The sequence below is a fragment of the Notothenia rossii genome (genome assembly GCF_949606895.1).
Source record: "Notothenia rossii genome assembly, chromosome: 2".
Taxonomy (NCBI): domain Eukaryota; kingdom Metazoa; phylum Chordata; class Actinopteri; order Perciformes; family Nototheniidae; genus Notothenia; species Notothenia rossii.
In genome coordinates, this window is record NC_136904.1 from 20,090,443 (window position 1) to 20,116,084 (window position 25,642).

The 25,642-nt window shown below is 39.6% G+C and overlaps 1 protein-coding gene and 1 long non-coding RNA gene across 13 annotated transcripts in view; one reads left to right on the top strand and one right to left on the bottom strand.

The window, feature by feature from the left end:
• Nucleotides 1-371: 371 nt before the first annotated feature.
• LOC307028561 lies at nt 372-12,786 on the bottom strand. Its single transcript, XR_013805036.1, has 3 exons — nt 12,665-12,786; nt 11,231-11,281; nt 372-1,002 (listed from the first exon to the last, which is right to left on the bottom strand). It is a non-coding gene; the product is annotated as an uncharacterized lncRNA (long non-coding RNA).
• tjp1a (tight junction protein 1a) overlaps nt 12,756-25,642 on the top strand; it is a 104,089-nt gene continuing 91,202 nt past the window's right edge. For 11 of the 12 annotated variants that reach the window (XM_079663677.1, XM_079663687.1, XM_079663688.1 and 8 more), the window contains exon 1: nt 12,756-12,916. In XM_079663677.1, the coding sequence (XP_079519803.1) occupies nt 12,825-12,916 (92 nt within the window). In that variant the 5' untranslated portion in view covers nt 12,756-12,824. Of the gene's footprint in view, nt 12,917-23,490; nt 23,589-25,642 lie in introns of those variants that run through there. The other variant, XM_079663689.1, reaches the window with a different exon arrangement.

Consider the following 25,642-nt stretch of genomic DNA (forward strand, 5'->3'; position numbering starts at 1 on the left):
CAAAGAAGAAGCTGAGACCCTCCAGTAAAGACAATTCTCTGTTGGCATCTTTCCCAATTTTACAATATTGCTTAATGTTAGAATTATTTTACCAGTAAAAATAAATGTGTTTTTATAATAGGCTTTTTTTCCCCTTTCTTGGAGAAACTAGATGAGAAGATGTTTACCACTCTGTCTTTACAGTTAATATGAAGCTAACAGTCAGCAATTTATGCTAACCCAGGCTAGCCAGATAAAAAAAAAGAGCTGACTCATATGGAAAGAAACAGGAACATGTTACATTTTTGTTATAAAATATCTTTAATGGTAAATTAATTATCATAATAGCTGTTAATTACTTTTCTGTAGATGATTATATCAATTGATCAAGTCATTGTTTCAATACTAATTCAGAATGATGAATTTTTCAAATCCAGTTTGTCTTCATTGCTAGTTGTGGTATAGAGGGGATCAGTGATGTGTAGTCATTTTCTAATCCAGTCTACATATGTTTTATGGATTTATAGAGAATTTACAACGCTGTTTTCCTTCCCTATCACACAGAATGACAGTCATGTTTGCTTTCTCAGCATGAAAGGCGAATAAATCCAAGATAGGCAGGGGGGTTTTGACAAGGAGGCTCGATTGACGTCAGGAAATAAGGGACATTACGTTTGCTTCTCTGCTATTTGCGGATGATGTTCTAGCTTCATGGTAATCTCCAGTATGTGGTGGGGTTCTTTGCGGCTGACTTGGATGCTGTCAGGAGGAGAAATGGCACCTCCAAGTCTGAGGGCTTTGAACATTTGACTAGACTTATCCAGCATCTACCCTGAGAAGAGCCTTGCAGGGATCTAAGGAGCTTATACATGAGTGAGAAAGAAGAGTTCAGACAGCCCGGGGGTGTTTGCTGAGGTTGTCAGGAAGTCCATCAGAGAGATGGTTGACACCTTTGCTGGCAGATGTCTCCGATATTCACCGTCTTCCTTTTCCCTGTTTTTCGGAGTATGCTGTGTTCATGCCCTATCAAAGGGGTTAGAGTTAGTGTTCATATCCACATCTGGTCGTAATTACCACTAGGTAGGACTTTTCTCAAAGCTCTGATATGTTGGACTGTATAACACCAAACTGTCTGAAAACCAAACAAAATTTGATTGCCTAATGTCAGCAGTTGATGTTCAAGGTTAGCCTCAGGGTTAATTAAACAAATGAACAGTAGTGTTTTGTTGTCAGTGCACAGTATTGAGAACTATCTGAAGCTTAATCTTTTTCAATTTTCTACCAGCCAACCCATTTCACAAGAATATCTTTGACTTTTATTTATTTGTGTATTGGACTATACATGTCACTCAACTGTGTTTTCAACATACTATCAAAATTGTTGAAACAGACAAGAGAAGTAATAAGTAATGTAAGAGCTGGACACATGGAGTAAACATGGAGTAACAATGACATGATTGAGCAACACTGACTGAGATTGACTAAATAAAAAGTAGTAGAAATGAAATAACTATGTATGTAAATCCAGCACATACTGAACTTCACTGGTTGATGACTAGATTATGGACTGTCATGTCACAGGTCTGGATCATTTTCTTCAGGATTTGATGCAGAGGTTTCGGTCTCCTTTTTTTGCTAAGTGAGCAATTTGCTAACATTCTTATTACATTTGAAATGTTTTATTTTTATTTTATTCTTAACATGTTTATTTAAAGTGGACCTATCATGCTATATTTGAATAATATATTGTAGGGCCATACCTATATAAAACATGTCTGTGAAGTTTTTTTTTCAAAATACCAAACAGATCGTGCATTTTAGCCATGCCACATTTAGCTCTATTTGCTCTATTCCAGCCCTGTTTTTGCAAGGGCTGATTCTGTGACAAATGAGCTGCAGCTGACCACGCCCCCCTGCAAAGGAGGGGGGTGAGGCACGAGCATCATGTTACCATGCTGTTACCATGCTGTTACCATGCTGTTACCATGCCACGCAACCTCTCATTCCCCTGATAGGTGGAGAGTTGCCCATATAGGCGGAGCTCCCCGTTTCTGACCTCAGAACAATTTCAAATCTGTATCAGTCTGTAGTGGATCCGTTGCAGCCCCGTTTTTAGAGATTTGGGTATGGAGGAAAAGAGAGGGTTGTGTGTTCCCTGACACACCGGGGACACATATTCATGAATAAAAGATGTACAAAAGTGCATTTTGCATGATAGGTCCCCTTTAAAGTTATGTGTGTTACATTTCCTCTCTGTTATTTCTTGTCAAAAAGGATTGGGAGATATGTGGATCCTCTGTCTCACTGGGTCTGATAGAGTTCATTCAGAGGATCCTGTTTGTGGGCAGATGCTTCTCCACATTAAGAGGAAAATATGATATGGTCTGGACATCAGAGAGTAGATCCTACGGTGAAGTGATTATATCCTCCAGAAATCCTTGGAGCACATAAGAACCCTTAAGTATGAGCTGGAAGAAGCCTCTGGAATAAAATCACGGCCGAACCTTACCTGACTTGAGTATGTAGCTATATGTTTGAGCTGACTCAAGTTTCTGTTGCATGTTTTTATCTTTTAATGGTTGAGAGTTATAGTTATTTGAGGTATACAATCCAAGTTCTGTTTCACAACTGTACTCTGATATATTTTCTGCCTCCCTAGCCTTCATCAAACTGTAATCCTGAAATTCAAATCCACCTTTCAAGGCCGACATGTTACAGTTTGAATGAGTCACTGGAGGAGTTATTTCTGAGCTCATTCCAAAGCTGCTGAATATGTTTAATCTCTTCCTTCACACACTTTCTCTCCCTTGTGTGACCTAATTGGGTAATTTTACTCCACCATAATGTTTATTAGATCCAGTCTATCACAGTAAACTGCTTATGCCTTCTCCCACGGGTTTACCTTTAAGATAAAGGCATTAGAAGGAACTGTTTTGTAGTGGCAGTGCATGCAGAGTGTGTGAATATTTTACTGCGTATGATGCATCGCTCTGAATGCTGCTACCACTTTGCACAAATACAAGGAGCTTATGTTGTGGTGTTTAAAAAGGTGATTAATTAACATATATATATATACACATGTTAATTGGTGCATTGATAGGTTTTAACAAAATATATTACTTTGGACTGTGTCCACTACCAATAACTTCATTATGTGGGAAGATAGAAAATCTACAGGACCGCCTTCTAAAACTGAAAATAGAAGAGCATCACCTAGAATAAAATCCAATCTGAGGACATGGTGACTATACCATTTCTGTTGCGTTCATGGAACCTGCACATGTTTTCACAAATCTCACACCATGGCACAAGTGCAAGCGTTTTTTTATTTCACACCCAGGCAGGAGATTGTGTGGGCTCTCTTGTGTTGCAGTTGATAGTTCAGGTTACCTCTGCCTCTGGCAGGAAGTGAGCGTGCTGTGACCTTGACCTTGGCCCTGAATATCTGCTCAGTGCAGCACAATCCTCCCCCCCCCCTCTCTCTCTCTCTCTCTCACTCTCACGAGGATACACACTCGTATTTACTCATCCCACAGCCCTTCAAATGTACACTATCTTTCTTTCTTTTTTTAGCATCAGAATGCAGTTAAACAATATAATGTTTTAACCCCTTTAAAGGTTTTTTATTTAATGTACTCCACTGGTAATGTAAGTATACACCCCAATATGTTGCGTAGTTATCACACAGTCCAAATTACAATACCACTTTAACAAAGCTAGCATTTGAAATCTATTTGAACAGTGCAGACTGTTTCTACTGCCGGTGTGTGGTGTGTATGGATCAGTGTGTCTCCTGGCCACAGCAATGTATATATTTATACATACATACATTATTCACCGGGGTTAACAAAGATAAAAGGCAAGCGTTCATATTTGAGTGCATCTTGGTACTAACTTGATCAATAGGACTATCTCCCTGAGGAGTGTGTTGCTCTAAGAAGCACATCAGCTTTGTGTGTTGAGAGAAGTTAGGGTAGAAGTTTGTGTGACGTTATGTAAGAAAGGCATCACACAGTTCAGCCATAGCGTTGAAAAGCAAAGGACTCCTTGATGCACGCACATACAGTAGAGGCGGAGGCGCTAGTGCTAACACAGTCCTGTCTCGTGGACTTTCACAGGACTGCCTGATCTCTCCTTCCTCGAGTTTCCTCTGTGACATGTGAGCTGACTGGCCTCTCTGCTGTTTGCCCGTTGTCAGTGTTAATTAGCTGCTTAACCACATACTTTTTATTACTTGAGAAAATAAAAGGTTTTTGCACCCCGAAGGAGGAAAATAAATAATGTAAACTTCAGTGTTTGTATATTTATATTTTCTTCCCACTTATTGTGCTTTGCACATCAGTTTTAAGGAACTGTTTGAACACAAGTCTGTACAGGAGGGTATAGGTTATACGCAGTTCAGAAGAAATAACCCATTTGTAGTTGATACGGCTAATCACAGCTAATGATTTTAACAGTACCCACAGAAGGCAAAATGCCACATTATTATTTATGCTTTTTATCCATTTCATAGCCAATACCTCAACATATATTCTGCTTCAGTGTAACTGTGTCCAGACATCCACTTAATAATTACTTTGTAGTATGAATAATGCAGTTGGTTGTGACTATGACCCAGCAATTTTAATAGACAGTAATTAGAGTGTGCACAAATACAAAACAGCATAAATAAACAACACAGACTTTAATGTTATGACGGTAAACTTCCTGTGTACCTTTCAGCTATACTTAGAGTAAGTACCAATAACAGTGTTGAACTGGAGGCTGCATCACTTTGAATTACTATTCTCTATCAAATCTTTGTTTATAGTACACAACTGTATTTGTACTTTTACTGACAGGAGTGCTCTGTCTAGGTGGTCACCTTTTATCTCATGTACCATCTTAATCTTGATCATTTCTCATTCACATATCGTGACCTTTCGGTTGGCGACCTTTCGGTTGGCGACCATCTTTAAGTATATAATGTTGCTGTTCTCACCTAAATAAATAATTACTGTACAAATCAGATCATTTAGATATTTTTCTCTTTAGATCTTCAAAAAAAGTGCAGTTGAGCAGTTATCTTAATCATTTTGACATATTTCAAATCCAAAGAATAACATACTGAGAAGTACAACAAGCAGGATACATTTAAATCAAATTGCCACTATAAGCCTTGCTTACATAAATGTAGGCAGATGGTGTAATATTCTATTTTCACTCTTCGCTGAGATTGCTGTGATGCACAGCGACAGCCTACAAAGCCCATACATGTAAGGCAGCATGGCAGCACCTACAGCGCTATACTGTGTACAAACACAGTCCACTGCATGCATGATTGGTAGAGAAAAATGCCATGTCACATGTTGATGATTTAAGTTTATTCATAAAGAAAATTTTCTCTTTGATATATCCCTTTCATCATTTACATTTACAACTATACCTGAAGTTCCCAGATGTGTCAACTGTGGGAATGCCAAGCAGGGCCTCACTTTAAAAAAGCAAGTTTGCTCTGTCACCCTTCACTAAGTATCAAAGATCCATAGATATCCATCCATTGATTTTGTCGAGTCATTCCACAGACGTGTGGACCCCAGGAGTGTTCTTTGAAGGTTGATCCAAGGGGGTTCTGACTAAAGACCAGGGAGCTTATCCCATAACTGGTCTATTACTTATATCACACAATCTGGATCCTCAGTGCCTCCCCAGACCAGCATGTTGACTTTTATAAAAGGAGTTGTGTTGACTTTTAATATATATTATCTTCAAAAGCCCAACAGAAGTTGTTAAATGGCAGTGGCTTAACTTAATAGGCATCAAGTTCTCTGTCTCTAAAATAAGTAGTATCAAAGAAACATACACTTTCAATGCTTTTCCTGCTGTTTCATCTGTGCAATACTAAAACTTTGTAGAATTTAAACTACTGCTCATGCTATGAAACAAGAATTCATGATTTTTAGAATGAATGCCCTTGCTTGAAAGTGATATAGGCTTAAATGCACAATGGGGTTAATTTGCTTTCTTATCCAGAGTTAAAGAAAATACGGGGATTCATTATAGGCTCCATTAGATTTGAAGCTACACCCTGTGCTTTACCTTAATTTAGCAAAAGACTGGGAACATTTGGTTTGGATTTCAGCAAGGCTCATACCTCTCAGCTTGAGCTTACCACCCAGGTAGAGCTTGCATACCAACAGGTAGACTAAAAGGCATCTCGTATCATCGTGACAGTTGACAACAGAGCAGAGCACCCCACACTCAGGTACTTAGTTTTGTAGTGTGGTAAACAGTGTCTGTACATTTCTGTTGTGTGTTACCTTTGAATGGTGCTTCCCAACAGGAGGGAGAGCCGCGCCCTCCCACAGGCTTTGGTGCCTCTGAACTCACCTCAGCAAAATCGAGGCTACGGTGGGACACTTGGGAGAGAAAGTCTCCACCTGGCAGACTGTTAATAAAGGTGACAGTGGGAGGGCAGGCCGGGCGGAGGCTGCAGTTGTCAAACCCTGCTGACTGGAGGAACAGAAGGAAAAAGCTTCAGCTTACTCTAAAGTAATACCAATCAAGTTACTATGGAAATCAGTTTTCTCTACTACTGACGGGCAGAATATCTATTTACATGTACTGTGTATCACTCTTCATGTGGAACCATCCTTGTTTCTTTTCTCTACACCTCCCACACCTATGAAGCTACACCATAAATCACTGTCAAAGCAGCAACAGCAATCATTTAGCATCCCAGGCTCTTGGCATTCACTCCCAGTCTCTCTCTCTGTTTGTCTTCCGCTCAACCTCCAACACCTCCATGCTCTACCTGACAACATATATGATACTAAGTACTATTTGGACATTTTTTCACAAGCTTTTGCTTAGCAACAGATGAGGGGTCTTTGGGGCCAACATTGCTGCCACTGAAAACTGATTTCATCCAGGTTTTTACCCTCTCTTTCTGCAGCTTTGACCGGTAACAGAGCTCAGGCTTTCACAGTATAGCGTGCGCATTTGTTTTCACTGAGTCGTGTTTCCTGCAGTTCACATGCAATGCTGTAGAAACAACAGCAGGCACAGTCACTTCAACAAATGCTCTCTCTTTTACATATTGCATTACCCTTGGTTGGATTCATATGGATTCAGCTCCCATGTCTAGTGGTCCATGTGTGCATCTTATCACATCACTTCTCTCCGCCAAGTCTCAGACACGTCATAGCTGGGTCTTCATCATGTAGATACTGCTGTTAGCGATGTCACTGTGCATCACAGTGCAGAACTGTATGTCATGTTCCCCTTGTCCTGTTGCTTCTACAATTTGTCTTTGCATTTCACCTTGGCCTACATATAAACCAGAGACAGGCACTGCAAGTAGGCTTTAGGTTGGCCTTCTACATATTACATTGTTTGCTATTCTTCAAGCTAGTGTGTTTATCTATGTATGGTGTCTGTTAAATAAACAAATACTACTTAAATTACCATCACTGCTATAAAAATACATGTAAACAGTGTTATACCATAATTAGACAGTAATGCATCCCAAATCAGTTTAGAAATGAACCCATTGCCATCTAAGATCTAATTTTAGCTCACCATTTACAATCCAAATGAAAAGAAGATGTTCTCCATTGTGACATCCTACCACTGCTTTAATTCAGTGTCCCAGTTTAGAAACACTTTCCATGTACATTTAATTATTTGTGCCCATCAGGTTAGTACCTAAATATAGACATGCCTGATTATAGGCATGCTTATTAGGTCAAATGTGAGTCATGTAATAGGCAAGTTATATACACCACCCTATTTATTTAGTTACATTTAATGTTACTAAGAGGCAATTCTTTCAAATGTTTGTAGTTGATTTAAGTTTAAGTTAAATTGTGAATCAATATATTGTTTTCTTTCGTCATTACTCATATTAAAGATCATAATGTGAACAACTAACTTCTCATTAAGGCTTTTATTTTAGTTATCTTTTGATTATTATCTATTGTTATCTTTGATCAAATATCATCCAAATAGTACCGTATAATTTCCTAAGGTGATGTCTTCAGTTATTCAGATGATGTTATACAAAAACAATGATTACAAAAATAGTTAATCTTTCATGATTCACACCATTAAATAGTTTGGAATAAATTGTTTAAATTGTTTCAAACAATTAGGTTTGTTGAATATAAAGAAAGTTTAAGCTTAACATGAACACATATTCTGCATAGGTGTTGAGTTGACATCATTTTTCCTGTTATTACGAAGGGATATCATATGTCATGACCTCCTTTTCCATCCCAGAGCCAGTGTTACCGTGGTGATGCAGGTCTGGCATTGAGAAATGAAAGCTCTGCAGTGAAGTGTTGAGTTACAGGATGCACAGCGTCCACGTTTCACTGAGATGGAGAGCAATAGCTCAGTGCTTGTTATGATAACTGTATAACAGATATCAGGTGGATGACCATACAAACAGTGACTAATGACACACTCATAGTGATCTGTGTAACTGTATGCTAAACTGATGTTTACCCATTCTATGTGCTTGTTGATTATTTGTATGCCTCGTACATGACAGGGAGGCACAGAGAGAGAGTGAGACAGGGAGCAGTCCAAGGCTACAGATTTAATCTGGCTGCTGTGGTCATGTGATTAATCGTGGCCAGGGGCCAGGGGATAGTGTAATTTATGGTGAGGGGGGGATCAACACATTTGGATGGTTGCTGCTCCTGAGGGAAATCTCACTCTTAAAGCAATCCAGTATTCTTCTCCATCTCTCCATAATATCACAGCTCTGACAGCTGGGTTTTTGGGCATGTTAGCCAATAATATCTGAGACTGCAAAGCTGATGAAGTAGACTCCTATTGTAGTTTTATATAGCAGATGTGTAAAGGTTCAAGTAGGAGTTCAACGGTTATATAATTCATGTCCTACAGTATGCACATACTGGTGTGTAAAATCATTTGGCCCATAGTTTTTTTTATTCCCCCTTTTCCTTGGTCCAAACAGTGGCAGCAGTGTAATATATTTTTATTTTACTTTTGTGGGTCAAAAAACCATGCATACGCACGGCTCCAATAACGGCAAATAACAGAACATTTAGTCGGCCAAAAACTCACACAACAGAAAAATATCAGCCACCGTCTTCTTTTTTGCCAATAAGTTGATGGCAGTCAACATATGTATGATGGATAAGAGCATCCCTGGCATAAAAAATATATACGCCTATAGCCATGAAGCTAGGTTAGCGACGAAGTAGTGCTAAATACTGAGCCCTTTAACAGTGATGGCATGTTATTGTCGAGAGTCGAGACGCAGAGAATGTATGTTGAGTATTTACACGCCAGTGTCACCGGGTATTGTGAAACTTGACTTATTCCCAGAGATAAAAGAGAACAGTGACAGCCTGCTGAGAGCTGCGTCATTCTCTACTGTCCTTCTGGCTTCAGACCATAAAGCTGCTGTGGTGACCTCACCATCCTCCGTCTCCTTCAGGCCACTGGTGCGCCTGTGTGTGTGTGTGTGTGTGTGTGTGTGTGTGTGTGTGTGTATGTGTGTGTGTGTGTGTGTGTGTGTGTGTGTGTGTGTGTGTGTGTGTGTGTGTGTGTGTGTGTGTGTGTGTGTGTGTGTGTGTGTGTGTGTGTGTGTGTGTGTGTGTGTGTGTGTGTGTGTGTGTGTGTGTGTGTGTGTTCGTGTGTGTGCTTGTGTATGTGTGTGTGTGTGTGTGTGTGTGTGTTTACTTAATCCTCTTTCCAACTCCATGAACAGTAAATAAACATCACAGGAGTTGGAGGAACTGCAAGTTGGGCTGTGTTGAATTTTCTTTTGGTAAATTTTGCTGCCAATATCAAGCAGTGCTGATAACAGCAGTTTCAGACTGACCTTCCCCAACAGCTGCTCAACACCTTTTCCATCCAAAAAGAGTTACCTGCCTTTTCACTTGCTGTCTCACTTTTTCTTCTTGTCAATTTTATTTTGGTGTTTTTAATTCCTCATAGACTTTATATCTTGATTTACTTTTTTCCGGTGCATGGGCCATCTCAAGAGGACAATGGTTTATACACTGCAGTCCTCCCTTCCTTCATTCTGTTTATTAGGCCGAACAAATATGTAAATACAGTGACAATGATGTGCTATCTCACCTCACAGTACAGTTTCATTGTCAAATACTCTCCAGCTCCACTGCCAACTTGTTTAAATGTTAATGGTTCAGCCCAAGGGGGTTTATACAGAGGGAGCCTGTGAAGAGTCTTTATGGTTACATCATCTTCTAATTGCTTTTACAGTCCTAAATAAAATGCTTTTTTCCCTCAGCGGCCATGCAGACATAAACATGCCAGTACACAGGGGTCACTTTGACTTAGATCTTGTGCACATCGAGCTCTTGGATGTGCCCTTCGTCCTTGAGGTCTCAATAAAGGCTAATGTTTACTGGGAATTTAAATCTGATACTGAATCAATCACTGAATTGATTAGCATCTGCCAAGACTCTGTAAACTATCAGCCCCTTAAAGAAAGGCGAGTAAAAGTAATACAATCCTCACATTATTCTCTGTAAGAGCTTGCATACATGAAAAGATAATTACACACAGAGACCTGAAAACAGAAGAATAAAAAACAGACAGTAACACAAGTTTATCATCTCAATCAACTTAAAATCCATTTAATATTGTTCATGTTTAGATAATATTATTCTTGATTAAAAGTTAGCTGAGTTTTGGTATTTAAAATGTGCATAAATAAGCACAATCCACTACATGCAATGACAAGGAGTGTTTTTACTATTGCCTTGTGTTGAAAGGTGCTATATAAATAAACTCGCCTTGCCTTACTATACTTTTGTTTTTTAGAAGTGTCCTAATGAGCTTTGCTTGGGTCAATTTCACTGAGCCGCCAATGAGATCATGTTGACTCGTCTCCTCGTTCAGTCCGACCTACAGTCAGGTCTGTGTCACTACTTAAAGAGATTTAAGCCTCAAAGGTCAGTAGTTGAAAGAGATGGAAACAACTCTGTTACTATGCAAGATAAAATACTAATATAGATCATTATATCTCAATGGACATTTTTGAGTCTAGATGTTTGACACACATAGGCAACCAGTGTTGGACAGTTGAGGCTGATACCAATATGAATATCTCAGAGGTCATTACTAATTATAATTATGTTTTAAAATAACTTTTCGTAAAGAGTGTGTGTTTTTTGTGTGCTCTTTGGTGGACAAACTATATAACGGCCAATGTATCAACCTACAGTATAGCTTTAATGCATCATACAAATATGTTATTTATTCTTACCTTGTAGATACATATAATATACATAACTTCCCCTGGTTTTTGTGAACGGTTCTGGGGAAAGAAGAAGAAAGAATACACATTTTAGGATGAATGAAGACTTGTCCTGCTTCTTTAAAATGTTTTGTTGCTGTTCGTCCCACCTCAGGGTTTCCACTTATACAGTCATAGTCTAGTCGTTAAGTCTGTCTAAACCTTAATTAATTGGTATTGAATTGTTGTTGTTTCAGTCCCTCTTTAAGACTGTTAAAGACTGCTGTGGTTTCACTGCTGCTTTGCTCCTCTCTGAACTCCAGTTTTATCATGTCAAGTGTTTTTTTTACAACCCTTAACCCTGATGCTTTAATGCCTTTTCATAACTTTTAAGCATTCATCTGTTTATAAGCAGTGTTTTATTCCTGTACAGTATGTAATTTTACATTCTGAAATTAGCAAATCTTTTTCTATTTTACATGTACATATAGTTTACTTTATCGGCACATTTGTTGCGATATGTTATTTCTGTTCTGTTTCTTTCACTATTTGTTATTGTTTACGTCTTATATATATATTTATGTTGAATTGCTGATGGAGCCTGGGACTTAAGATTTTCATTACACTGTAGCTCATTATCAGAATCAGAATTCCTTTATTAGTCCTACAATGAGTACATTTACATTATTACAACAGCAGAAATATAGTGAAGATACACTAAAGACAGTAGACTTACAAAAATATATGCATTATTAATAATAAGAAACACAATATCTAAGAAAAAAAGAAGAGATACACCAAAATGGTAAAAAAGTAAAGTGACCATATAAAACTAAAGAGGTAGCTGGTACTGTTTACAAATTCTCACTAATATGACAATAACATCTTTGAATCTTGAATCTAATGAGAAAAATAACATCCAAAACGATGTACCTCATGCCTCACATTTTACAATATTAAGAATTACTCAGCAGAATAGGTTTCCCTTCTTAAGCCATGACATCGCTGGTGTCTCTTTCTTCCTCCTCCTCCTCCTCTCTCGCTTCCCTGCTCTCTCTCTCTCTCTCTCTCTCTCTCTCCCCCCCTCTCTCCCGTTGAACAGTCTTTCCTCCCTCACAGACGTTTGGGTGCCACCGCCGCTGCCTCCTATCTCTCACTGTTGGTCTCTTCCTCTTGACTCCTTTACTCCGCGGAGAGTGGAGGAAACACTGACAGAACAAGTGGCCGCCACAGGGCGAACCACAACAATGACCCGGTCCTGACTAAAATTGAATGGATTAGCTAATCTATTCTGAGCTCTAATGAGATTAGAGACATGGGTCGCGGCGGCGTGGTACCTTTCGTTGAGCTCCTCCGGGAACATTTCCCCTGTCAACAGTCCTCCAGACGTGGAAATGGTGTTTTTGATACTGAAGATGCCGAGGGTGCCAGGGGACAATAACAGACACTTGAATGCACGCTCACCTGTGTCGCTTTTGTGGCGCGCGGATTCCTAGAAGTAGAAATAGAAGTGGAAGTAGCAGCAGTAGCAGTAGTGGTTGTAGTGGTTGTAGTGGTGGTGGTAGTAGTAGTAGTAGTAGTAGTAGTAGTAGTAGTAGTAGTAGTAGTAGTAAAGGAGGACGAAATGAAGTACCAGAAATATATCACGGTGATGCAGATGGCCATGGGAGTGACAGCCTCCAACAAAGACTGCCTCCCTGTGAAGAGAATGCTCTGGTGAGTACAGAGGAGGAGGAGCGCGTGTGGATGGGAGCGTGTGTTGGTGCGTGCTTGAAAAGCGTGGCTAAGGTAGTGTTTTAATGTGAAGACAAATAGCTTTAAAATTAACCTCTTTAGCTTTTTTGTCATGAATCAATCCCCCCTTCTCCCTGCCCTGTGTTTCAGAAACAGAATTATTTTATTTCCAAGTAGGTTTACACCTACCAGGATTTTGATTTGGTTCACATGGTGCATTCAATGACACCGAAAAAAAAGGTATATTTTATAAACGACTTGTTTAAAGACTATTGTAACAGAACTAAAGACAATATTTACACAAAATATAAATATGAGTAGGCCTACAGTAAAATATAATGTGAAAAATACTATGTTTAGAGTGGAGAGCTTTGCAGATTTAAAAAGACATAGTGTGGAGCAGAAATGTGCAACATGTTCAAAGGGTTGTGCAGGATTTACAGTAGTCTCGTGTGGAGTTGAAGCTGAGCAGCTGTTGGCGGAAGTCTGCTGCCTCTGTGTCTCTTTGCCTTCAACAACTGTTACGCCGGTGATACACACACACACACACACACACACACACACACACACACACACACACACACACACACACACACACACACACACACACACACACACACACACACACACACACACAGGGAGAAGAGGCTGTAGCTCTTTGTGCATCTGTGTGTTATTCATCTGTGTTTCGCTTGGTGGACTCTTGTTTGTTTTGATCCGCTGGTGAGGCTGAGTTTCACATAAAGCGGGGCAATCCAGAGCAGGTGTATTGACAACAACACTATGAAACAATGCTGTCCGCTTTGAAAAGACTTCAGTCGCACCTGCTGCCCGTGTTTTCATCCGCGAGCCTTTAAGCGATTGTTCATTTGACACAATCTTGTGATGTGAAATTTCCCACATGGTATTTGGTCTCAGATCAATTTTTGTGGGCTGATGTAGTAAAAAATATGTCAGCTGGTTTCTGCACTCTCATCATTTATTCAGTATAGTTCATGCCGCCTGTATTTAGATCAGTGTACGAGTTGTGCGTGGTTTACCAGCATTCGCTGCTCATGTTTGTTTCATGTTTTAGGGTTTATTTCATAATAGTCTTTTCCAATCTATTCATTTTTCACTCAGCTACATCCACCAAACTAACATGATATCCACTGTATAGACTGCCAACCTTTTTAGTAAACATCTGTTTACATCTCTTTCTCTATTGTACCAAGTACTTTTTTCATTGTTAATTAATCAATTATTTCCTTTAAGCTAATCAACAAATAATTTGATCTGTAAATTGATAAAATTACTCTTACTGAGCATCCTGGTTGGGTTTAAGGTGCCTACCATGAACCGGAGCCTTTGTTGCATGACACTCCTTGTGTCTTTCTCCTTATATCTTGTCACCTATAAGGCATAACATTCTTTCAAATACTTAAAAATAGCAATCACAATATGTTTCAATATAAATGTAATTGTCAAATGCTTGCTTTGCAATTCAAGCCAAATATAAATAAATCTCCGGTTCTAGCGTTTTCACTGTCAGGATTTGCTGCCCTTGTAGAAAACTACATTTATCTGAGGTTTTGTAATGTTGGTTTGCGAAAACAAGACGTTTAAAGATAATTTCCAATATTTTCTAACATTTAAAGACTGAACAACTTATCCTTTGATTGAGACATAACTGTCAGATAAATCAATGACGAAAACGCCTTAGTTGCAGCCCCTGCAATGATATAAAAACTGAAAAAACAAAGAATCCTTACATTTCCGAAGCTTGAATCCTTGGATGTTTGTGCATTATTGCCATAAACATCGTAAAAGATCAACTTTATCTCAAATATCATTATGCTGATACATTATTGTATGCCAGTCAACCCATAGCTCATAAATTAATCAATTGTTTTGTACATTTTGTAATGCCGTTGGTCCTGTATTATGATGAACAATGGGTTGAATTATAGAAAAAAATCCCAAAACATCCATGGTAGATTGTCTAATTAAAGGCTCATGTTAGTCGTACGATATAAGCACATTTAGTTCTTCTTCTGTAATCCACATGGATAACATCAAGCACAAGGTATAATCCTTCCAGATTGGCATTACTTTACAGTGAGAAGACAAACACTGATTTATTTTATGAATGTGCAGCCGGTTCCTGTGGAGTTCATCTATATATAGGCACGCGCCTGTAGAAACACACCTGACTGATTCAGAAGTCATTGCACGGGAGGAAAGGAGTGGTTTTCTCCTCTTAGCTCATGACTGTTTTCAAATGTGTTGCAAAGGACCCAGTGGCGCCTTGGTTTTGACACTTCTCCCTTAAGAGGCGCGGCGGTTTGTCTGGGGCCATCACATCATGGTGGGGGAAGGGGCACGGCCATTAAAACAGGATTACTGTATCTCCTCCGACAGCCACTTTAACGAAGGGAAGCTGAGCCAGCGTGTGCCTGCAGTGTGTGTTTCATGGAGTCACCCAATGCATCCACTCGCATGCCATGTCTGTCTTTATTCAGGGTGAAGCCAGAGCCTAGAATCAGTAGGCATGCATGCACACAAGTAACTCTTACTGTGGATACCAAGAGTGAGGTAATGCTCTACAATGTGCATTCTTTTTAAAATAATATGCGATTGAACTAATAGAGTGCCACAGTGACGCGTCCTAAAACCCGGAAGTAAACTCTTTCCGGTTCTTTTATAATTTTTGAATCATAAATCTATCGATCATAAATCTATCGATTAGATTTATGATTTGAAAATTATAAAAGTAGGGTAGACATGTGAACAAAACGTGATCGGTCTCTTCAATTTTTGTAAACCACAGACCTTATTTCGAGCTATTTTCCAAAATCCTATGGAGAAATTGCATTGGTTTTTGTCGAAGGAACCGGAAGTGGTAAAATGCTAACTTACTTCCGGGTTTTAGGACGCGTCACTTTGGCACTCTAACCCAAGTTTACATGAATTATTTGATAGATGAGTGTATATCCAGATGCATGGTAATAGTTGATGTAATAAAATACATAAATACCATCTATGAAAAGCAGGTTTTTTTGTTAAACATACAAAATGAAAAAAAAAAAGTGCACTATTGCCTCGACAGTTAAAAAAAAACAGTTTGGTCTTTCAAACCAAAATGACGTGTTTGTGACCACTAGCACTGATGTGAGGACGCATCCTAAAACCAGGTGTGATCTGACGTACTAAGAGCGGTCCACCTGTGATCAGATCACAACAGCGTGTTGATGCCAGGTGTAAACAGGGTCTGAGTTCATGATCTTAAGAGGTGTTGAATTAAACTGGGTTCAAGTGCAGTTTAATATCACTTACTGGTGGTACTTTCAGCTAATTCATTTGTAAGAGTTGAGTCGAGAGTTGTGATAAAGGAGATGACGCATGAATAAATAGATGACGCATGAATAAATACTGTTCAAATCAATGACACAGCGAGAGCTTTGGCTTTGATTCGAGTCACAGCGAAGAATGCCAGAAGATGTAACAGGTACGCTCAGGTTATGGATTTTAGAGCAATGAAAACACAAAGGGAGGCCGCTTTGTCGTTCCTTCAACCAAACAAAGCGACAGAAGGGCGACATCGCTCATTCTAGCTGAGAAGGAGATTGCACGCCAGATGGTTTAATGATGTTCCCAAACACCCGACCTCCTTGATTAAAAATCTATTCCCATCCATCCATCCATCATGTTGAAAGAGCAGTGCATTCACAATGTTGTAAATATTTCACTGTATGAGAAATGCAGCTGAAATGCTCAATTGTTGTACTTTGCATTCTATTTATAGGCGATGATGTATGTCCAGTGATAATTAGTTGATCTACGTTCGAGATTGTAATTAGTCATTACATGTAGCATAGGTGCTTTTATAGAACAGTAACTCTAGTACATCTGACTACATTTACCATTGGTGATGCTACTGTATAATTTTCCTGGGGCAATTATAATGATATCTAAATAATATTTTAAATATATATATTGGTTGTCGTTGTGTATAAAGGGTGCTCACTCAGAGACTTTTAAGTGGTTTATGACACATGCCATATTGATCAATTTTCTAAGGTGGATTTTTGCAGAATATTTTCTAAATTGATCAATTAATGGGCATATAACATTTCAGAAACCTTTGAAAAATGTCCCTCACAGTTTCTGAAAATCCAACATTTCTTAAAATGTCTTAAAAATCAAAATCCCAAAGGCTAATATGGTACAAAACAAACAGAAACAAGACATACTAATATTTGAGATAGTGAAAAACGACTAACTGTTATTTTTGCATTAACAATTGAAATGGTTAATTGGTTATCAAAAGATAGTAAGCATTATTTTGTCGATTCTGTCGAATAGTCGCAGCTCTACAAGACTTCAACTGAAAGCACTGAATAACAAAATATGACTCACTGCATAACACATTCTTATTATATTTTTTACAAAAACACAGTGGTCTTTAATAGCCACAGCAGTGTAATACGTTTGAGATGATCCATTTATAATAATTAGCCTGATGACCTGTGCTTAAACCGGTCCCTGCTCTTCCTAACGAGTGGGTGTATGTGCTGTATTGTGTGCCAGATGTCTCCTCTGCTCCGTGTGACACTCCACCACGACATCTCTGCCTGGTGTTCTCAGTCCACCTGCTTAATGATGCATAAAGTCAGCGTCTCTTCTCCCGCCCAACACACACACACACACACACACACACACACACACACACACACACACACACACACACACACACACACACACACACACACACACACACACACACACACACACACACACACACACACACACACACACACACACACACAGCAGCTGCCCTTCTGCCCTATGATTTGCCTGTCCACACGTCCACCCTCACAGCTCTTCAGAAGGACTTACACATTCAACAACTCCTGTCCCACCCCCCTCCTCTCCTCCAGTTCCAGCCATGGAGGCCATGATGCGTGACCTCACACAAAGTGACAATGCCGCGCATTAGTTACCTCAGCAGGAGCCCAAGTCCAGGCTGGGCCTGTCATGATAATCAGTGCATTTCTCAAAAAGATGCAGAAATACAGTCTTTTTTCTCTTTTACTCTGAGTATCTCTCTGTCTCGCTTACCCTGAAGTAAAACAAGCCTTTTTGCATCAGAGTCATGAAGTCTGATCCTAAAAACACAAGTCCATGACAGCCTTTGAACCCACTGCTGTTCCTTTCCAAAGTTCTTTTTAGAGTATATGCTTAGGTGCACACACGTGTCTGTTTTTGTGGTCAGTGTTTCTGTCCATTAGGAACTCGCATGTTCTAACTTTGGCAGAACGGTTGTAATCTCCTCTCAGATGGTTTATGCCACTAAAGGGAACAGATTACACAGGCTTTATTGACTCGTGGCTCACCCCCTTACCCCCACCCGCTCCCTGACCATACTGTGGGTGTGTGTTGACGTGTTTCTTAGTGTGTGTGATTGTAGCCCTTTGGGTGTGTTCCAGTGTGAGTCTGTGTGTTTGTTTGTTTCTGGGTTAGCAGACTATGGTACATAACGCCACAAAAAAAGTTAGAACGTTTAAACTGACACGATTATACATCAACATGGTAGTCATCATGATTAGGCAGACGGAAAGCAACAACACCAACAACAGAAAAGCTTCCCAAACACACTGACAATGTTTTTGGGTGCAAATTGTACCATTTAATGGTTGTTTTTCATGTACCAAAATGTAGACTACTCTTAATGTATCAGACACGTTGCTACAGCAAAGTGGTGTCGTAGAAACAGTGTGTGTTTACTTCTTCATATAACCGAAATGTCATGATAAAAATGAAAATGTTGCTAAGTTTAACAGGCACCAAACTACATTAATGTTTTCTGATATATATTGATATTGAGGTATATTTGGTGGATTAGGTGCGTAGCCAAACTCTCTGTACCTTCCTGTTACGGATCGGGGGAAGTGACTTTGATGCTGCAGCTGCATCTTCCTGGAGTCACAGTGCAGGTCTGGATTAATGTAAGATTGAGGCTAACGAAGGGTCTGGTAATTATGGCTGCCTAACGAGCCAGTTGGCGGCAGTGATGGTACAGATTGTCTCCAGTCAGAGTCAGACACCAAGCAGCGATGACTTTTAGAGTCTGTGAGTCACACGTTCCCGGCCTCTGGTGACTCCCGACTGTCATGACGGCTCACAGAGGGCTGACAAGACTGAATCCATCACTGCTGCTCCACAAATAGAGAAGGATACAGCAGAGGGGATCTACTTTTATCTGAAAGAGATCTCAGTTTATTTGCATCCTACTTTGCCTTTGCTCGGCCGATTTATGTCCGAAAACATTCATATTTTCTAATATCATGTAATATACTGTAGTGTAATAGAAATTGTTTGAAACTCTAGAAATGTCTGATTTTGTAAGTATTTAGCCACTAAAGCGGCCTTAGTGGATATCTCCTTTTCATTTATATGTGCTATATTCCTATTAGATAAACAACTTACATTTAAAATAATGTATAAACACAGTGGTGCTAACTGCACAGGGATCAGTTATACCTAAAAGTCTAAGTTTAGTAAATTCAAATCGGGTTTTAATCCTGACCATGAGTTAATATTCGAAATGACGTGATATTAGTGTTCCATCTTCCATGTACGTAGTATTTCATTTAGGTACCAAATGTATTGTTATGTAGAAAATTTCAAACCATAATAAAACAAAAATATGCCAACATGGATATTTTGAGCAGGAAGAAAACCATGCAGTAATTTCTTGTATTGAAAAGTTCCAACCATATCCTCAGTTTCTACCAGCAAGAGAGAGTTTTCTACAACCATTTCAAAATATGGAGCCACACTAATGTCTAATTAAGTCCATTACTACTGACACCTCTTCCTGCATTTGTTTAGATATCTTGCCCCTGGTGATATTGGACCATAATCCTTCAAATTCCCAAACAAAATGCATAAAGCTAAAGGTGGGTAGGAGGACGTTGTACGAGGTATACTTTTCCCTTCAATCATGTTTTTTTATCGGAGTTTATAGATTTTTTATCTTTACAGTCTACTTTATATTATCTACTTTTTAATGCTGTCTTAAATCTATTTTGAGATGTTTAATTTATGTGCAATGCCCTGTTTAGTTTTTTATGCTGCTGCTACGCAAACATTTCCCAATTTGGGATCAATAAAGTACCTCTTATCTTATACCGTAGGTAGTGCAGCATGTCAGTGCAGCTACTCTCCACATTTAGCACAACATATCTTCACAGCAGACCTCTGCCCATACATGGAGTCTTATTGTGCCCTAAGGTTGAGTTTCTGTCTGTTATTCACACTTGACCTGCCTGTTACCCTCTTCTCCACGGGGGTCAGACAGCGCTCGGACATGAGCGTTGTCCCGCCTTGTTTGATACATGTCTATATGCCTAATCTGGTCTTCCCATCTGTCAGCCTGTCTGGCCCGATCACAGTCTTGATCTTGGCGCAGACTTCTAGTCGCATCCTCGTCTGCCCAGGTGGCTTTCAATCAGCTTACAGACCCCAACCAGTAAATAACAAGCTTTAATTAGTTTCCTTGTTTTCTTGTTCCTTCATCAGACTTTTTCTAGGATGTTATTAGCCGACCAACATATTCGTCATCTGTTTCATTATTCTGTTAGGGAGGGTCACTGAGGTTATCTCGATAAAGCTGGATGTGTCATGCACCTCTTGTCACCACTTGTCCCCTGAAGTAGGGCGGGGAGCCCGTGAGCAGAATGATGCATGTTCATTGGCTGCCATCACTTCCAGCTGAACAGTCAGGCATTACGAAGCAGGCAAGACGACCTCTGAGCCATACGCTGACAGTGTCCCTCTGTCCTTTGTCCTGTTGCATTATGCTTTTTGTTTTCTGGACCCTTTTTCTTTCACCTTTGGCTTTTTTCTCTGACTTTTATTCTGTTCTACCTTTGAAATAGTGACCCTTTATCTACTGAGTGAATTTAAATGGAAAGAAAACTGATTAACATACTGACAGGGCGAAAGCTCTTTTTAAAAAAAAGGTCTTGTATATAAATAGCAACATGAGAAGTCAGTGGAGCTATTTTGGATGCACCGCTGTCACTAGATGAACTGGGAGATATGACCAAAGGAAAGTCACCAGGATCTAAAGCCCCCCCACCATCATAGCTCTGTATGTTTAGAGGACAGTCAGCTGTAATACAAGCTGATAGAAGAAGTAAAAACATAATGTAGCAATCCTCCCTAGAGAGACACTAAAAAGCCAGAGGAGGTGTGTGTGTGTGTGTGTGTGTGTGTGTGTGTGTGTGTGTGTGTGTGTGTGTGTGTGTGTGTGTGTGTGTGTGTGTGTGTGTGTGTGTGTGTGTGTGTGTGTGTGTGAGAGAGAGAGTGAGATTGTGGATGCATTTCTGTCTAGGTAAAAGTGTCAGGATGATGATGAGACATACCTGCTTTCGTCCCTCTAGTCCTCACACTGAGCAGAACCAATTGTTCTGCAGAGGGCTCTCCATCTGGAGATCTGTCACAACATCCCAGCTCTGAGGGAACAGGAGGGGCCCCCTATAGGCCCCCCATCACCTTCCACACCCATGGAGCAGGCTAATTAAACTGGTGTCTACAAGATTAAAAGACATACGCCACTTTTATAATATATTTTTTAAATACTCTTTATTTAATTTACAATGGTTGACATTTAAACATGTGACCATATGTTAAAAATAACCGGCCCTTCTGTAAGTTGGCGACTGATAAAAGCTAGTGAGTGTAGTAAAGAGTATAGCATAGGAAATATGAACAGTAGCCAGAAAACAGTAGTTTGACCAAATAATCATACATCAAGGCAGAGGCGCGGCAAGGTATTTTGAGTGGGGGTGCTGAGGTGCTGGACTCCAGTGAACACTATTACGGGCACTATAGAGCACGCACAAAAAACTCCCTACACGCAAACACACAGTAAACCCGCGACTGTTACAATGAAGGCTCGATAATCAGCTCACGGCATATAGGCAGGGGTAAAGTGCTATTTTTTACGAGTGGGGAGCGGACCTCACCTCCTCTAGGGGGGTCCGGGGGGATGCTCCCCCGGGAAGATTTTTTTTAAATATTGAAGTTAAAAGCATCAATCTGGTGCACTTTGAGAGCAACAGTAAGAGATCTATGGATACATCTCTCAACACCCAGATGAAACACAACTGTAAGCAGATGTTCTTTTTCTTTATGGATATTTTACAAATCACTCCCCTTTCAAACTGTATTCTTGTTTTACTGCCATATAGTATTTCATAACTGTTTTTCCTTTATTCTCTTATTTTATTTATAACTATAATGATCATATGAAGGTGTGCCGCGGAAATAATCTTTTGAATAATTTTTGACCAAACCGTTTGAGACCCACTGAGATAACTTAGACTAAAGTTAACTATCTAAACACTCAGAGAGTCCTTTAGCTCACCTGAGTCTCTCAGTCTGACAGGAGAGCTCTCCTCCAGCTTGTTGTGGAACAAACAGCTCCGTATGTCCGTTAGTGCAGCTAGCTAACCAGATGCTAACAACACGGTCCCTGCTGCTGGCACCGGTTCCTCTCTCTCCCCCTCTCTCACACACACTAAATGCGCTATTTCCGCACACACACAGAGCCGCGAGCTTGAATGACACAAGCACTTTTATTTCCATGCAACTCTCTGATTGGTCTGGTGTCTTGCCTCTGTTGCATTCACTGAACACGGGAAATTACAGTCCTGCCGTCCTTTCTAGTGTCTTGATGAGGTTCACGTAAAGCACGGTTAATGTATTATATTATGGAGGTATAATTGTCCGGGCCTACAGAAAAAACATTCGGGGCAGGCCAAAATATTATTTTACAAACAATGTGGAATTTATTGGCTACATATTACACAGATTATGCACAGCGGGAGCTGCAGCGCCCTCAGCACCCCCCTTCCCGCGCCCATGCATCAAGGTCTTTTTAAATGGAAACCACCTTCATTCGAAAGTTTGCAGTAATATGAATCTGCTGTATAGGATAGATTTGCTCATATTGTAAAATACACCATAATATTTGTTTAATATATTCTATATGATATTCTTAAAACCTCTATCCTCAACACACGTGAGTCTTATTATTTATTCATTTTTATGCAAATTGTCCTCCCATAATGGCAGAATATTGAACATACAGCATATTATTTAGCTTTTTTTTTTTAAAAAGTGTAGTTTTACAATGATGGAAGTGGTCATGACCTCCACTAAATGTCTAATGTCTGTCCTGAGGGATGAGAAAGGGATTTCATGTCGACGGTGCGTTTAGTGGCTCCTCTGAAGCTTTTAATCCTATGCCACGATCTTCATCAGAAAATGGAGTTTGCACTATTGTTATCTATTTATTAGCTGACGTGGATATTTTTTAATCTGTTGAAGCTTTTTTCGAACATTTCAGTATTCAAATTCAAAATGGAAATTCAAAGCTACACAAATTGGCAAACTGCAACTGCCGATAAAATGTCTGTAACATGATTAAAAGATTCAAACGGGCTGCTGTATTAAGACTGTTTTGTCAACTGCTGTTTGCAAGCAATAGAGTGGTGCAGGAACGAGTCCTAAAACCCGGAAGTGAGTTTTACCACCTCCGGTTCCCTCGTCTCGGAGTCAATGGGATTTCTCCATAGGATTTTGGAAAATAGCTGGAAATAAGGTCTGTGGTTGCCACAAGTTTAATAGACGGATCACGTTTTGTTCTACGACCTTAAATACATCAGCAGTGACCCCACTGGTGATTCCTGAAGAGTTTACGTGTCTGAAAAACGATGGTTGTTAACAAGTGGCTGAATAGGACTACAGAAGTTGTCGAGGACGTTGTATGTCATTACGCCGAACACGTAAACACTCCCGCTAAGTTTGTTTTCCCTGTTCTGCTTGAAAGCAAGTACCTGCGCTCTTGCAAAGTGTTCAAACAAACGCTTCAACTTGTACAATTTTGAATCTGTATTTTTGAATATCGATCTTAAATTGGCGTGACGTTGAAGTCGTTAGCATTTTGCTTCTGACGATTATATTTATGATTCGAAAAGTAGGGTAGACATGTGGATATTATCCAGCTGAACAAAACGTGCATTTATCAAACAGGTTCGTTTTCCACAGACCTTATTTCGAGCTATTTTCCAAAATCTTATGGAGAAATCCCATTGCTTTTTTATCAAGGGAACTCATGCGCAGCTTATTTCCGGGTAAATACGTCATCCCTGCACCACTCTATTATGTGTTTGTAGTGAGCTGAAGACTGTAGTGCTGTGAAATATAACTTCAAGATCATAATTGCATTCATTTTATGTCTGTAATTAATGATATTTTTAGTGTAACAATATTCTAATGAAGGAACATACTTTTACTCTAATACATTATCAGCAGTGAATTAAGTAATGAATCTTTTTCTACAACTATGTCTGAACATACACACACTGCTGGGATGAGGTAATCTTCTCTACTAATGACTTCTAAAATCCAGGGCAGGAGGCAGATTCTCTATTTTAGGCAAAACCTCATAAAATATTCATAAACTTAATGAAGTCACTGCCTAATTTTTCTATTTAATTCTTTATTTCTGCGCTGTACAATCCCTACACTGTTGTTTGCACTGAAGGGGTCACTTTGGGTACAGATTGTGAGGGCATCACAGCCTGTTTGTGAGTTAGTCTTCCTCCAGAGGCAGTGAGAAGGGAAACTAACTTCAGTCTGCACAGACAGACAGGCTGTGTCTAATCCACTGGCCTGCATGGCTACAACTCAAATCCTGAAGCATCACTGATGATAAATCATTCAGAGGCCGGCAGCAAGTGACAGTCATGCTTCAGCTCCTTCTGGTGTTCTGTCAAGTTTTAATTTGTGCCGCAATGTTTATACTGCCCTTGGACTTTACAACCCAAAAACTGTGGTTCCGTCTTTCTATTTTCATACATGGCTCTGATAACACTGCAAGCATGTGTTGCATCTAGTGCAACCTACAAAAGAGAAAGACAAATAGAAGTAAAGGAAAAAAAGAATGTGCTATCATGTCTTTGTTTGTTTTCCTTGAAATTACACATAAAAATATGACTATGGGCACGAATAGGTTTTCAAATTCAACTTTGCTTTAAAAGTGATTTTGAAATAGGTATTTCAATGGAGTGGTCACCAATGATTTAAAAGTCGACGCCTGATTTTGGAAACTGATTTTTGTTAAGTAGCCTTGTTTTGTTTTTAACTTTCACAATAGTTTAAAGAAGGCCCTGACTGTGTGAAAGCCAAGCTACAGATTGCCTCACCCCCTCCTTGAGCCCCACAGATACTCTCTACCTAAGCACTCCTCATTCTTAGAAACAGTATTAAAGCCCACAGAGCTGCATAAGCTGCTGCTGGATGTGTAAATGGAATCCCCTTGTAAAGCAACACTGGGATTACAGCTACAGGGATTCAGTGTTTGTGTCCTGGCTGTTAGTAAATACACAAGTTGGAGTGGACATTGTGCACAGGTCACAGTAGAGGACAGGGATTGAGTGGCACGAATTACCACTTACCATTAGGTACCATTAACCTGGGAGAAGTCAGCATTATTCTATGGAACCATACGAAAGTATAAGCATTAAGGCCCTATACCACAAAGTATGTCATGAATGAAAGGCAATAAGATTATCAAATGATGTATACAGTATGTTTTGGAAATGTAAGCATTGTATTTTATAGGATTTATAGGATTTATAGAAAATCGTCGTG